At 39.8% G+C, this 14605-nt stretch overlaps 1 protein-coding gene across 2 annotated transcripts in view; it reads left to right on the plus strand.

The window, feature by feature from the left end:
* The window catches only part of nol4lb (nucleolar protein 4-like b), an 83868-nt gene extending 70164 nt beyond the window's left edge, over positions 1-13704 (plus strand). Inside the window, exons 6-11 of one of the 2 annotated variants that reach the window (XM_043225170.1) lie at positions 7217-7575; positions 8280-8459; positions 8617-8805; positions 9456-9578; positions 9681-9885; positions 10914-13704. In XM_043225170.1, the coding sequence (XP_043081105.1) occupies positions 7217-7575; positions 8280-8459; positions 8617-8805; positions 9456-9578; positions 9681-9885; positions 10914-11131 (1274 nt within the window). In that variant the 3' untranslated portion in view covers positions 11132-13704. The remainder of the gene's footprint in view (positions 1-7216; positions 7576-8279; positions 8460-8616; positions 8806-9455; positions 9579-9680; positions 9886-10913) is intronic. The other variant, XM_043225171.1, reaches the window with a different exon arrangement.
* Positions 13705-14605: the final 901 nt, after the last annotated feature.

Genomic DNA, 14605 nt, shown 5'->3' on the forward strand with positions numbered 1-14605 from the left:
ATATCACTTATCCCTTTGTGAAGGTCATTTTTATCATATATTCTCAAAAGTCTCAAAATTCATTCTAATTGAGTAATTTCAAAAATTTTGATTGCATAGACAAGTCATACAGTTCTGTAACGAAATAAGCTCGAATAAATGATGACAGAATTTCCTTTTTTTGATGAAGGATACCTTTAGGTTTCTGTTTCATGAATCCCAGAAGATTTGAGAAGTCCATCATGTGTGAACGTTTGTGAGCACATGCTGAGTCTTGCTCAGGGACTCTGCTCTTCCCAGGTGTCTGCAGTGAAGATTATCTGCTGTGTCAGGGGCACCAAGACAGTAAAGGACAAACCTAATAAGATAAACCTCTCTTTCTTTCTCTCTTTTTTCACGTTCTGTCATTTCAGCACAGACTTGCTTTTACCTCCATCTGTCTCTCGCCTCTCGGCATCTTCATTCTGTGTCTTTGCACATTTCCACCCTTCTTCCTCACTCACTCTGCTGACCTGTTCCTCGCTGTCTTTTGGGTCGAGGACAGCTGTCACTGCTACAATGCTGGGGGTTTCTGTGGGGCGGGGTGGGGGTGGCGGGGTTGTTGCTATGGCAATGCCAGGCCTTGTGCCGGCATGGGGAGCAGCTCGTGCCGCGTCTTACCAGGATAATCCATTGTAATCCCGCAGAGGGGAGTCCGACACACATACGCGTCCACGCACACTCTCCCTGCAGGGCGGCTGGGGAAGTAGAAGTGAAAGAATTAGCATCTGTTACTGCATGTGCTCAGGTCAGCTCCGCTGAGGCTTGGGAAAAAAAATAAACTACTGAGCCTTGTGTTAAAATATATATATATATATATATGACGGGTTCAAACCCACCGCATACACGAGAAGTGAAACAGGGCTGTATGATCAACCTGACTGTCCCTCTCAAGTTTTATCACTCATGTTGCAATGATTGTATATACAAGATGAACAGCAACACTGTTGCCATTGTGATTAGAAAATGTTTGATTTTTTTTGTCTTACTCGCTGCTGGGGTAATAAGTTGACTGTCTTTATAAATTTTTATTTTAAATTGATGCTACATGACAGGGACATGACACATGCTGACAAATAAAAGAGGATATCTGTGTGCAAAAAATAAGACACATTGTTCATTTACAAACACTAAAGAAAACTGGCCTGAAGCCTGAAATGTCAAGTTAAAGAAATGTTACTTAAGGGATAATTTGACACAAAAAATTACATTTTGCCATTGTTACCATCATGTCATTTCAAACACTTTTTTTTTTTCTGCATTGTGTGAATGCCAGTGGGTTCCAGCGTTAATTTGGACTCAACTGACTTTCACTGTAAGCTAAAACATTCTTCAAAATGTGTTTTTCACCAAAAATGAAAACCATGCAGGTTTGAAATGGCATAAGGGTCAGCAAATGATGAGAATTTAATTTTTATGTGGTAAGTGTCCGTTTAAAGAAGTATCGATGAAGAACAATCGTAAAGCTTGGCAGAAACTACCAATTTAGCTTTTTATGAGGCGACAATCCCATAAAAACATTCCCATCATTCTCTGTACTAGATAAAAGATCAAATATACACCTAATGTGCATTTTGGTACTCTTTTTGCTAAAAAACTATTATTATTTTTTTCATTTAAAAGATAAGAAATATGCAATAGCTAAAGTGTCCATTTATTTTTGACCGGAGCCACTTTAATTCACCTCATAATTATGACTTCTAAGCATCTAAGTAGAAATTTCCAGAAAAACTCCTGCCGACTTTCTGCTCAGTTAAATCCAGCTCTTCAGAAAAGAACAAGTGCCAGCACAGTATGAACTCTTGAGTGGTTTTACCTGAGCAGAAAGTTGTATTTGTAAGTTTTAGCCTCCACACTGTGGTCATATCACTATAACACCCATAATATATACGCACTTAATTGCACTTCTTTCTAATATACTGGTATGCTGGTATACATATGCATGCACATCAGTGTATTATTTGGAAAAACAGACATTCTTATGCATGAATATATACATGCATAAGCATGCGCGGGTGTAAAGAGCTCTGTTCTTTGTGTGAGTGTGTGTGTGTGTGTGTGTGTGAATGAAACAGTGTATTATTTGTTTGTGGCAAATGGAATCCAAGTCACGCCATGTGTAGTCTCATGGTCTCATAAATTGACCGCTGAGTGAGACATTTGTGTATTTTTTTGTGAATTCATTTTGATTTGTTAAAATACTGTGACACTTTGGACACCTAAATGCCTGGACATCATAGCATTAGATCTTTGTGGGGTTTTTTGAGCCTTGAGCCTGTGCATATCTGTGTGCATTTGATCATGTGTGTTGAAGCATGTGTAAGTGTTTGGGGGGTGTGAGTTTTGGCATGCACGTGTGTGTGTGTGTGTGAAGGCCCACATGGTTAAGTAGTATTTTTAGCTCTATGATTCATGCTTTAGTTGTTCTGATGTTGTAGAATTGAGCTGATTGAATGGTGAACTAGATTTTCATGTGGTCTACTGTCCCTAGCTAGCTAGCTATAGTCTATGCTGCGTACATGACATAGTTTAATTTATTGGCCCATAGCTGCATTAAAGAAACAATTCCCTTAATTAATGCCATGCTTTATCAGTAGCGTTTATTTAAATCAATGTTCTCAGACCGGACTACAATGAAAACATTGATTTATACTGGCTCCTGTGAAATATGAAATCTCTGTTGTAGATTAAATCATATTGATTAAAATGTTTGTGCATAATCCTGAGAAGAATACGTGTTTGGGCCAAGTAAAGTTTGAAGTATGGTTCATTTTAATTAACAAGTTATTACAAACAGTGTGGAAAGGGCATATTTCTTTGATTTGATAGGAATGAGACTTGAGTGGCAAATCAGCTTTTCTGATGCCTACAGAGACTGTACTATACTGTACAAGCTCCGTTTCAAAACGTAAGCATGCAGCTCACTCGGACAGCATCCCAACCCGAATACAATGTTGTAAGGGAATGAATTTTTGCTAAAGTTTGCTAAAATTTTAACACAATCTCGCTGGATAATGGACGTGCAGTGTTTTGCTAGTGTGACTGAACTTTAATTCTAACTAAAAAGTGTTTTCGTTAGTATGAAGTTACTATGTTGCTAACAGTAAAAAAAAAAAAAAAAAAAACTAGATTAAACAATTTTATTGATATATTTTTCAGCATTGAATGAATTGTATGTTTCTAGAACTCCATCTTGGTGAATTTATAGTTCAGTGTGACATTGTTGCTACTGCCTTAACCTCAATGTGTGATCTCGGTTGGCAGTTCATTTAGTTTTGGAATGTAGCCATAGTGTGTGTGTGTGTGTGTGTGTGTGTGTGTGTGTGTGTGTGTGTGTGTGTGTGTGTAAATGATAACTGTACGTCTCGAGTATTGGTTATGTGCACTTGTGGTTTTGTATACGTGTGTGTTAAGGAAGTATTTTATGATGAGCTTGTTGGCAGCTGGTGGCTGATGCAGCACTCTGCTCTTTCCCGCCTGCCCTCTGCCCCCACACCCCAAGGGAATGATGGGTAAAGCATTGATTGACTGTCTGTGGACCATCCTCACAACCTGACAGCAACTCAACGAGCCTGGTTTCAATCAGCATGTTTGTGTGAGTGCCCTTGTGCCTGTTAGACCCTTGCCCTCTTAAACACACACACACTCCAGTGTTGTCCTGTCCCCAGTGCGCTAAATGCCCCAATGAATCACTGTGACATTCAGAGCAGCTGGAGCGCACTGTCAGCTCTCTCTCTTTCACTTCCCGTAACCAAGCTCTGCTTTGGTTTGGTTTGGTTTTTTTTGTTTTTTTTAGAAGAGCCGAGAGGAGAGGAGGGGTGGTACAAGCAGACATGGTGGGACTCTATTGTGCAGAAGTGAGAGAAAGAGGTCGAGAGAGCGATGGGGGTAGAAGAAGTGAATCTCCCTCTGCATCAGTTATACTTTAGATTATATATATGTGTGTGGGTGTGTGTCTATATACATATATACAGTATATATATAAAAATATAAATTATTTAGTTTTATTATGTATTTATAATATGATTCAATATATTATTAATTCTATAATGTTAGAATATTCATACAAAGAGAGAGAGATTTATTATGCACATTAGCTTAGCCGTTTTTTGAAAATCTCAGAAAAGTTTTGGATTTGTGATTGAAGTAAACCATCGACCGGTGCTGGTCTGAAGAGGGAGAATCTGTAAGAAATGTGTTTGGTGTGCTGTGAAGGAGATTCTGTTAGACTGCAGCGGGGGGAGTTGACTGACGGGCTCGGGCTTATCGGAGGAGCACACTAATTGGAGGTCATCCGCATGAATTAAAAAAACAGTCAATTACTGCACAAGAAAAGAGCCGATCATCTCTCATTCCCTCCTGCTTGCTGCCATCCTGTTTAGATGCCTAGTACATATGTGCGGGGGTTCAAAAAGTACACCGTCTGTCCTCTCAGCCAATCAGCGCACGGACTGCACCCCTTGATGAAATGCTTGTGCTGTGGTGACTCCTCACAGGCCCTGCTGTGTAGACTGGATCATTACGCCTGATTGGTCGTTACTGAGATTCTGAGACAGGAAGCACAGCGGTGTTATCGACTGTTGTGCCTGCACCCCTCTGTGTGTCTGTGTGTGTCACATGCAAACACACACACCTGCTAAAGTAATTGCGGCAATAAACATAGCAACAATCACTCGGCCCACTGTTTTGTTTCCTCAGAGATGTAGATTTATTTACAGTTAACACTGAATAGAAGTAGAATGAGTTTTTAAAGAACTGCATGAAATACATATGTAAAACTCTTGACTATTGCGTTTGTGGGATGGGTAGAATTCAGGATGGATGGACGAAGCTCAGACACAGTCGGCTTGTCTGTATGGCATTTACTCTGGATGATTAAAAGGGGAACTTGCTCTGCAGGAGTGAACTGGACTGGGGCCAGTTGAGTGACATGAGCCAGGACTAATCATATTTCACGCTTGTCACGCAGTTAAGAGGTTTTATTGGCTGTCATTATTCGCATCGAATGAGAAAAGAGAGCTTCAGGAGCTGCCACCTGCTTGTAGGGATTCATATTGTGTTAAAGAGGTTATCAAACTGGCCTTGCTGTAAAGCACAAGGGTCTTTGTGCATGTATGTCTGAGCTGGTCTGAATATTACACTACTATGACAAAGCAGCTTCCATCGGTCAGGTTATTACCGAAGAGATTCATTCTTTGTGCTCCAAAGGGACCAAAGTCCAAAGTTGACATTTTTAAAATTGTATTTGTATACATATGGCTATTGCATGCTAAATGGCTATTCATCAAATAATTTTTTGTTTAAATGTATGAGTTCGTACGATTATGTAGCGCAAATGTTTTCAATATTGATATTAATAAGAAATCAAGCGTATTAGAATGATTTCTGAAAGTTCATGACAATGCTAAAAATGAATTGGGTCACAGGAATCATTTGCATTTGACAGTATATTCAAATAGAAAACAGTTATTTTAAATTATGATACAGATTATATGAGAATTTCTACAAATATATTATATAACAAAAAAATATATATATTAATGAAAATATTCACTCTCTGTTGACGAGTGCTGGAGCCTATATGCAGATGTCAGGAAGATCGTACCTAAGTGCCAGTGTAACTACCAACCATTTGTAAGCTGGTGGAAACATGCCCGAGAGAAACGCAGCAGCAGCCTCTGCCCAGTATCTGCACTTCAAAGTCTGACTGCTGCAGCCGTTTCCTGAGCAGAGGCAGGCAAATAGTGTATTCAGCACATCACGGCGCATGAGAGACACACTCACACATTTTATGGACATTACACTGGGAGCGCTCTCATCTGTCATTCAAACACCTTTCCTGAAAGACCAGTGAAGGAGGGAATGGCAAGAAAAACTGTGAGAGTGTGTGTGCGAACGCTTTAGAGCTTTTTAGCAGAGCAGGCAGGCATTAGTCCGGCCTTCCTCTCCCTGCATGAATACTCTTTATACTCCAATAAATATGTGGCTGTCTCTGCCACGCTCACCCCTACACGCATTCGATGTCTCTCTTTCTGCTTCTCTCTCTCACTCTCGGGGCTTATTCTTCCATCCCTCTTTCATTCTGCCCCTCTCCCTTTCTGTAAAACCCATCTTTCTTTTATCTTCCTCCCTCTCGCATCCTCTCATCCAGTGTCCTCCACTGATAATTTCCCCATCCCCCATCCTCCTCTCCCTTCCTCCATCGATGTTCAGTGCCCCTGACTCTGACCTGCTTCCCGCTGCCCTCGTCCCCTAACTCACTTCGCATCACCCCTCCCTCTTTTCATCCAATCTCTATCCCTCCTTCTCCAACCGGCCTGTGCCCTCTCCTCTACATCCAATCCATCCTGTCCTCTCTCTTTTTCTTTCCTCTGTCTCTGTTTTTCCTGCTGGCACTGTACGCTGACCCCAATTCTGCCCTCGCTGTTGTTTCCCCCTATAGCTTTATGAAGGCATTACAGCTATACACACGTCACTTTTTTCACAGTTCTTCAGTCAGTCATGTTTTTATTATTACTTGTAAAATCAAATGACATGAAAATGTATTATAGCTTATATTTTTTTAAACGCAGTTAATTGTATTATTCGAGTACATATTTATGTAATTTCATAATTACTTCTGTTTTCTTTCAATTCAATTTAATGTGCCCAGATGTACTGACAAACATTTACAGCAGAATGTACTTTCATGCCATTTTTATTAAAATATAATCCACATATTGAGAAGAAAAAAATAATTTCTGAATGATTTTTGAAAAATTTCTCAAAATGTACAAAAATGTATAGCACTTCTGCATTCATCCACAGGTGTGTATGTTTCTGTGTGTGTGTGTGGTTAGCTCTGCTGTGGTATAGATCTCTTCATAAACTAATATCCATACATCCAGCTCTTTGAACTGGACAGTACATCAATATAAATAAATACTATAAGTTGCTTTATTGCCCTAAGCACTGTTTCTTTGTCACACTTTCAAAATAGTTTGGGGACCAGAACTTGTTGAAGCTCCACTTGTTTGGGGCATTACTGTCTGCTTTTCTGATCAATAATCTGAGAATGATTAGGAAATTGGGAACTTGTCATTATGATTTAGAACTAGATATGACATGCTGCACCTTTTAAGAATAATCAGTGCGTGTTGTTGGAGCAGTATGGTGTGTTGTCTGTTGTAAAACTGATTTTTCGCTGTTTTTGTTTTAGATGATTCATCTTCTGAAAGTGGGAGTGGCAATGGCATTCGCACACTGACTCCTCCCTCGGTGGGTGCAGCCGCAGCGAGTGACAATACAGGGCCGGGACCCGGATCGGGCTCGTACGCCGAGGTTAACGGCAACGGAAACGGTACAGCGGCACCGCTCGACTTCAGCACGACTTCCTCATCCTCATCCTCAGAGGACCAGCAACCAGTCAACCTCAGCGACAGACTGAGTCAGGCCCTGCCTAGTGCTGCTGCCATGCTGGCGACCTTTAACCCTGAGCATTCAGAGGAGCTGCGCAGAAAATACCCCAAATCCTCAGAGATACGCCTTGACCGAGATATCAGGGAGTATAATAACAAGGTATGTATAATCATTTAGCACCATAAAAATGGTGAACGCTATCAGTAGTCATAAAAGTTCACTGGTATCGTTACGTTTTTTTTTAAGTGTAGTATATAACTTGGAATTGAATTATATGACTTTTTAACATACTTATTTGCTAATCTTGCTACTGGTAATGCCTGTGGGGGTTTTTTTCTTCACCCTTGTACATAGCGGATTCATTTGTTTTGAGCGCACAATGCCAGTTGAACCCACCGATGCAAAGGCGCTCAATCAAACCTCATTCATTCAGTTAGCTCACATGGCACAGGAGCATTTTTCATTCAGACAGATGCAGAGAGGTTTAAACAATATGCCGAGCAAGGCTCCGGTCTGAATAGAAACTTTTCATTTCATTCCTCTTTTCCATGGTCAGCCTCAGTATGCTTTCCATCTCCTTTTTAATTGTATTGTCTTTGTGAAAAGAGCGCAAAACTATCTTTCAAATGAATGGATTCACGATCTCAAATGCAGCCCAAGACTCTCTGTACCGAGAATGTCTGAATAACACCGTTAGACCTTGAAGATGTAGTTTTCATCAGCCGAAGCCACGGTGGCCGTGAATGGACTTATTTGCTAGACTTCTACATCTTTCAGTCCCAGTCCTTTGAAAGTCTTTTCTGATTTTCAATACGCTCTTGCAGACAGAAGCCTTACCTTGGTTTCTTTGTGTGTTTTTGCAGTCTCCTCAATACAGTTCAGGCAGCTATGATTCAATAAAGATGGAGATATGCCCTGAAGATCTGACTGTTGGTCGGCCTCAGACGGCTGACGATGATGACGATGACCATGATGACCATGACGATAGCGATAAGATCAATGATGTGGAAGGAGTGGATCCAGAGAGGTTAAAGGCTTTTAATGTGAGTTTAAGGACATTTCAGCTCATGATCTTCTACTTCATAAAAGCATGTGGTCTGGTGTGGCTTTTTATTTATTTATATATTATTTACTCGCGACTTATGAATGGATTTCACTCACACCTCATAATTAGTCATACGTTTTTCTCTCTTTTTCTAGATGTTTGTGCGTCTTTTTGTGGATGAGAACCTGGACCGTATGGTGCCAATCTCTAAACAGCCTAAAGAGAAGATCCAGGCCATTATTGAGTCTTGCAGCCGTCAGTTCCCAGAGTTTCAGGAACGCGCTCGCAAACGCATTCGTACCTACCTCAAATCCTGCCGCCGTATGAAGAAGAATGGCATGGAGGTATACGCTGGCACATTGAGCCCCTTCTGCTTTTTCTAATGGTTAGATGTCTCATATTGCCCCCTGGTGGTTAACACAATACAGATACTGAGAAATGCAGTTTTGTTTAGTGATGAAGGCAAACAATCTAAGTTAATATTGATGGAGTAATTTTAATTAAATTATCTGAGCTCCAAAAGTGACTGTCAATTACATTGTAAAGTAAAAAGCTAAATTCAGAGAAGGGAATTTAATTCACAGATCACAGTTTCCCCAATATATCAAGCACAGCAACAGCTTTCAGCGTTGATAATAATAATAAGATACGCTTCTTAAACATAAAATCAGCATGTTAGAATGATTTCTGAAGGATCATGGGAACTGGAGACTGGAGTAATTATGCTAAAAATTCAGCTTTGACATCACAGGATTAAATTACATTTTAAAATGTATTTAAATAGAAAACAGTTGTTTTAATAATATTTGATAGTATTGCTATTTTTGACAAATGAATTAGTGAGCACAAGAGACGTCTTTCAAAAACATAAAAAAAATGTATGTTAGTATATTACATATAAAATGAGATTCTGAGAAATTAAGTGTTCTTTCAGCATGACTCATAAAATGAGTCCATAATAGTTAATATATTAAATGTACTGTGTGTGTATTAGCAGACTCGACCCACGCCACCCCACCTGACCTCGGCCATGGCTGAGAACATTCTAGCAGCCGCCTGTGAGAGTGAATCACGCAAAGCTGCCAAAAGAATGCGCATGGATGTCTACCAGGCACACGTAAGTACTGCTGAATGAGTGGAGGTCATGCTTTTGAAATGGTCTTGGTGTCGCTGTTTATTTTAAAACCAAGTTAACGTGATATGTTCATGTCTATCTCAGGATGAGCAGTTATCTCTGGATAAGGCGGTCTCTCGTGAGCCGGTCTCGCTGACCCACTCTGCGTACTCCCTTGCTGCCTCAGCTTACTCCCAGGACCAGCTATACATCAATGGAGGCCTCAACTACAGTTATCGTGGTTACGGCGGACTGTGTGCCAGCATGCAACACCCCGTGTCACTGACAACAGCTACTGCCCAGACCAACGGTAAGAGAGGAAGCTAGTCACATCCTAACTGAAGTTTAATCCAGATGCTTACTCACACAGTTGCCTTGCATGTGAAAAGATAGAAGATACAAGCAAAATTGCCTACAAAGTAAATAACAACATATAAGGGCTAGGGTGCATTAAAAAGTGCTTCTTAACCAGGGTCCATTAGAGGGCCAAGGGGACTAAAGAATTACTTAAAAAGAGTTTTTTCTTATCAATGCAATTAATGATATTCTTTTTAATGTATTGAAATATTCTAACATTCTAAAATTTTTATAGAAATAAAAAAAAACATAACATATAAAATGAATAAAATGAATGGCTATCAAATTACTGTTTTATTAAAGAACAGTTTCTATTAATAAAATAATACAAATAATAAATTATACACATGAAGTTCTGTTATTACATATAGTGTATTATGTAGAGGGTTGTTAAATATTGTGTTGCTCACTGCTTTAAAATAATAGACCGGTAACTAGGTTTTTGACTGATCTACTGGGGCTCTGTTCTAATGGAGATTCACAATTCTGTTTTATTCAATTTAATATGGAAATATTTCATATACAGTAAACCTTTTAACTTGGTAAATTACAAAAACAAATACATTTTAAAATGTAACATCTGGGCCCAAGCTGTTATGTATTTAATGTGTATATATAATCAATACAACCAAAAACTGCTGAAGTCAACTTAATTACATATCTCATGTAAAACCATTTATTTCTTTATAGTTAAAGTTATAAAATCTTTTGAATTACTGTTTTAAACCAAAAATGGAATTTTCTGAAGATATGGGACTACATTGGTCATGCTAGATGTGATTGCGCACAGCACAAGAGCGGGCCATTATATTCTGGTACCTATTTGAAGGAGGCTTCGTTCCTGTGCCCCTGTAGATTGGAGTAGAGTCAAAAGAACAATCTTGGGTTTTTAAAACGGTTCTATGCTCTCTGAAATGCTACCGTGTCTGTGTTCTTAACTCTTTTTATGTCTGTAATTATATTTTTGTCCTCTCCGTTCAGGACCTACTGATCTCAGTATGAAGTCTCTGGCTTCAAATTCGTCCTCGTCAAGCTCCAGTAGTCTCGGCAGGAACGGAGGAGGAGGCGGGGCTTCAGCTCAGCTTAGCCATACAGAAGTGGCGGCAGTGCGTCAGCTGATCGCGGGATACCGTGAGTCCGCGGCCTTCCTGCTACGATCGGCAGATGAGCTGGAGAACCTCATACTACAACAGAACTGAATCGATTCAGCGCTCTCTGTCTAAACGCGTAAACCCTCGTCCCTCACATGATTCTCATCAGAGGTTTTCCAATCACTGAGGAAAACCATCTGGCTCTTAAAGATGTTAGAAGAGAGAGAAAACACATAGCTCCATCAAGCTTTTGCTTTCATATCATTTCAGCGAGAGCGGCCGAGAGATGGAGATGAATCTCTGAAGGACACTGAGGTTCGATGGGTCCTCCGCATATTGCTCCCGCATTTCATGCCTTCTCCGCAGCCTCCCTCTGTTTAACCGCCATTCGTTCCCCGCCGAGAGCCATCGATTTCTGATTTTCTTTGTTTTTAGCTACTTCAAAGGAGGAATTATGGCACGCCAATCCTCCAGGCGGCACTAACTAAATGAAGACACTTTTGATTTGGAAGCGTAATGGAAAGAAAGAAGATGAAAAAAAGAGCAAGAAGAAAACTAATAGACCTTTGTATTTGCTGTAAATAAGCACTCGCTGTGTCCTGAAGCACTTTTCCATTCGTTCTGACCTCTGAATCATTAATTTATGCATATAGATACGCAGGTGGAAGCTCACCTGGAAATACCTCAGCCTGTCTGTCCCGCTCTCTCTCTCCCAGCGTTCCCTCTCTGTGTGTGGGAGAAGAAAATTATCACCTGTCCGTCCTCGACTTCACAGTCCGCTGATTTGGGCATCGGAAGCAGAGAGTGGGAGTGAATTTGTTTCTGTAATTGAACTGCGCATTTTCATTTCCACCTCCTTCAAATGTGTTGTACTGTATATATTCCGATCCTTTTCAAGGTATTGATGGCAAAAATACACTGGACTCGTTTTGGGAATGGACCTTTCCTGATGCATTGAAACACTTCGGTCTCACAGATGCCGACCCTCTTCGTTTCCTCTGTACGGGTCACCCTCTGTTCTCCTCTTCTCTATGTGTCCTTCCATTTCTCCTCCTCCACCTTATTATTCTGCTTCGGTCGGAGGGGAAGGATCCGGAATGGAAGCTTGTAAGTCTATATCTGTTGACTTTTCTTAATGGCCATTAATCCACTCTGCTGCTATGGACTCCAACGTAACGCCACAGACCTGAAACCTCAAGCCTCCCAAACACAACCAGAGCACCTCAAGGCGAAAAAAAAAAAAAAACAAGGCGAAAAAAAAAAACAAAAAAAAAACTAAATGGAAGCCAAATCCAAAAAAAAAAAAAAAAAAGATAAAAACTGCCGTTTTGCATTCTGGTCGAGAGTGTTTGATTTAATACTGAGGGCTGCTTGTGTTTGCTTTTGTTTGATTTGTTCTAAAAGCGCGGTGTGTGCTTAAATCTCGAGATCAACTGGGATCAAATCGTCTTTGGCACAAGAGCTCGGTGCGCACACATACACGAACACGCGTACGACACCAACAGACACGCTAAAAGGTCTTTAGTGAACGGAATATTTAACAGAAGAGGTTTAAAAATGTGTAGTTAGTGAGGTAGATTTGTTTAGGGACTGACTGACAGTAATGTCACTGTAATTTGCTCCATTTGCACACAGAGGCAGCGCTAATCTGTGATTGAGGAGCTCGGCGGCTCCGCGTTGCACTGCTAGTGGGGGATGGAGAAAGAATATCGCAATGCAGAAGATAATCAAACGCATTTCTGGCCCTAAAGGAGACAGATTAATACAGAGAGGCTACCATGACCCCTGCTGAGGAGCCTTCAGAATCATTACATTCGTAATCACATGACCGGACCCTACTTATGATTGAAAGCCATGATGATGTGTGAGTGTATCCAGAGACTACACTGCCCTCTTAAGACAAATTTGTGTGCAATTTTGAAACCCCTGCTCAAAACACAACAGCGGACACGTAGAAGTAATGATAACTTGATGTGTTATATTTATGGTAGGCCTTCACAGTCCAGCCTCATACTTCGATATTGAGTTGTTGATTAGAATTGCTATAGACGTGAAGACATATGCAAAATTGACAGCGTGAGGTCTCTCCTTACTGTGCACGACTCTGTTTAACGCTGCTCTGATCACTAAAGGGTCCTTGACCTCTCTCATCTGTCTTCGCTATTTCTTTTATTTGAGGAGAGAACTTAAGTAATAAGGAAATAAAGGGGAGATATATAAATATTTAATAAAACTTAAACGTTTAAGTTGTTTAAATGTTTTAAATATTTAAGTTTAACACCAATATTTAAGTTTTTTTGTTTTTTTTTTGGAAATAGGTCTATTCTTCAACTCCTCCAGAGTTAATAAGTTGAGTTTTACCATTTAGGAATCCATTCAGCCGATCGGGTCTGGACACTTTAAGCATAGCTTATCATAGATCACTGAATCTAATTAGACCGGTAGCATCACATTGAAAAATGACAGAAGAGTTTATATATTTTTCCTATTTAAAACCTGGCACTTTTGTAGTAATATCATATACTAAGATCGGCAGAAAATATAACTCTCTGGTAATTTTTTAACGCAGTGATACTGGTCTAATTGGATGCAGTGATCTATGAAAAGCTATGCTAAAAATGCTATCACTACACCTGGAGATCGGCTGAATGGATTCAAAAACAGTAAAACTTAACTAACTAACTTTGGGGGAGTTGGAGAATGAGCCTATTTTCAAAAAAGGTGGAGTGCTCCTTTAATGCATCCTTAAATTATTATTATTTTTTAAATTGGTTGTTGAATTTATCATTTATAATTCGGTCATATAAAATGTATGTAGTTTACAGTAAAAATACTGTAATGCATATTTATTACAGTATTTATAATAAATAAATGTAACACATTTATGTTTTAATATTTTTTTAATTAGTTGAAAAATTACAGGTACAAACTAAAATACTTTTTTTCAATATAGCAGAATATGTTGGTATTTTTATTTTCATTATGCTAACTAAAATTGGAGATAAATATGCTTAAGTCCTATAACCAAAAGTACTAGGAAAAAAAACTAATTTTTCTTTTGATTTTTGAAGTGAAATTCGATGTTTCGTCCTAATTTGACCTGCACTTTCATAGGGTTGGATTTGAAAAACAAATCTCCCCTCTCCTTATTTTCTGCGCTGTTAACATTTCTGTTCATCTCTCTGTCTCACCTGCTTTTCTTTTCCAAGTTGTCCACAGTAGACACAGATGTTGAGAGGTCAGGTGATTTCTAGCTGCTGTCTCGGTCATCGGTCTGATATGGGTCCCACTGCCGTCGAGCGCTGCTGATTATACACCAACCTCACATGCTACTGAGCTCTTCTATGGCTTTCTAAAACCGTACAATGGAGACGGAACTGCTAACCGCATCTGTGTGGAAAGAAGCCGCAAAAAGCGACGCGCTCATCTGTTCGTAAGGTGTTTCTTCTCTCCAGTTCACTCAAGGACAGCTACTGAAAAACAGACTGTAAAACAAGGCAAACGACAATCTTGAAAAAGGTGTAACTAGTTCACAGTTTTGTTTCCATGCTCTGTGTTCGGTGTGCGGTCGTACAGCGCGGT

Source organism: Puntigrus tetrazona, chromosome 23 (assembly GCF_018831695.1).
Source record: "Puntigrus tetrazona isolate hp1 chromosome 23, ASM1883169v1, whole genome shotgun sequence".
Classification (NCBI taxonomy): Eukaryota; Metazoa; Chordata; class Actinopteri; order Cypriniformes; family Cyprinidae; genus Puntigrus; species Puntigrus tetrazona.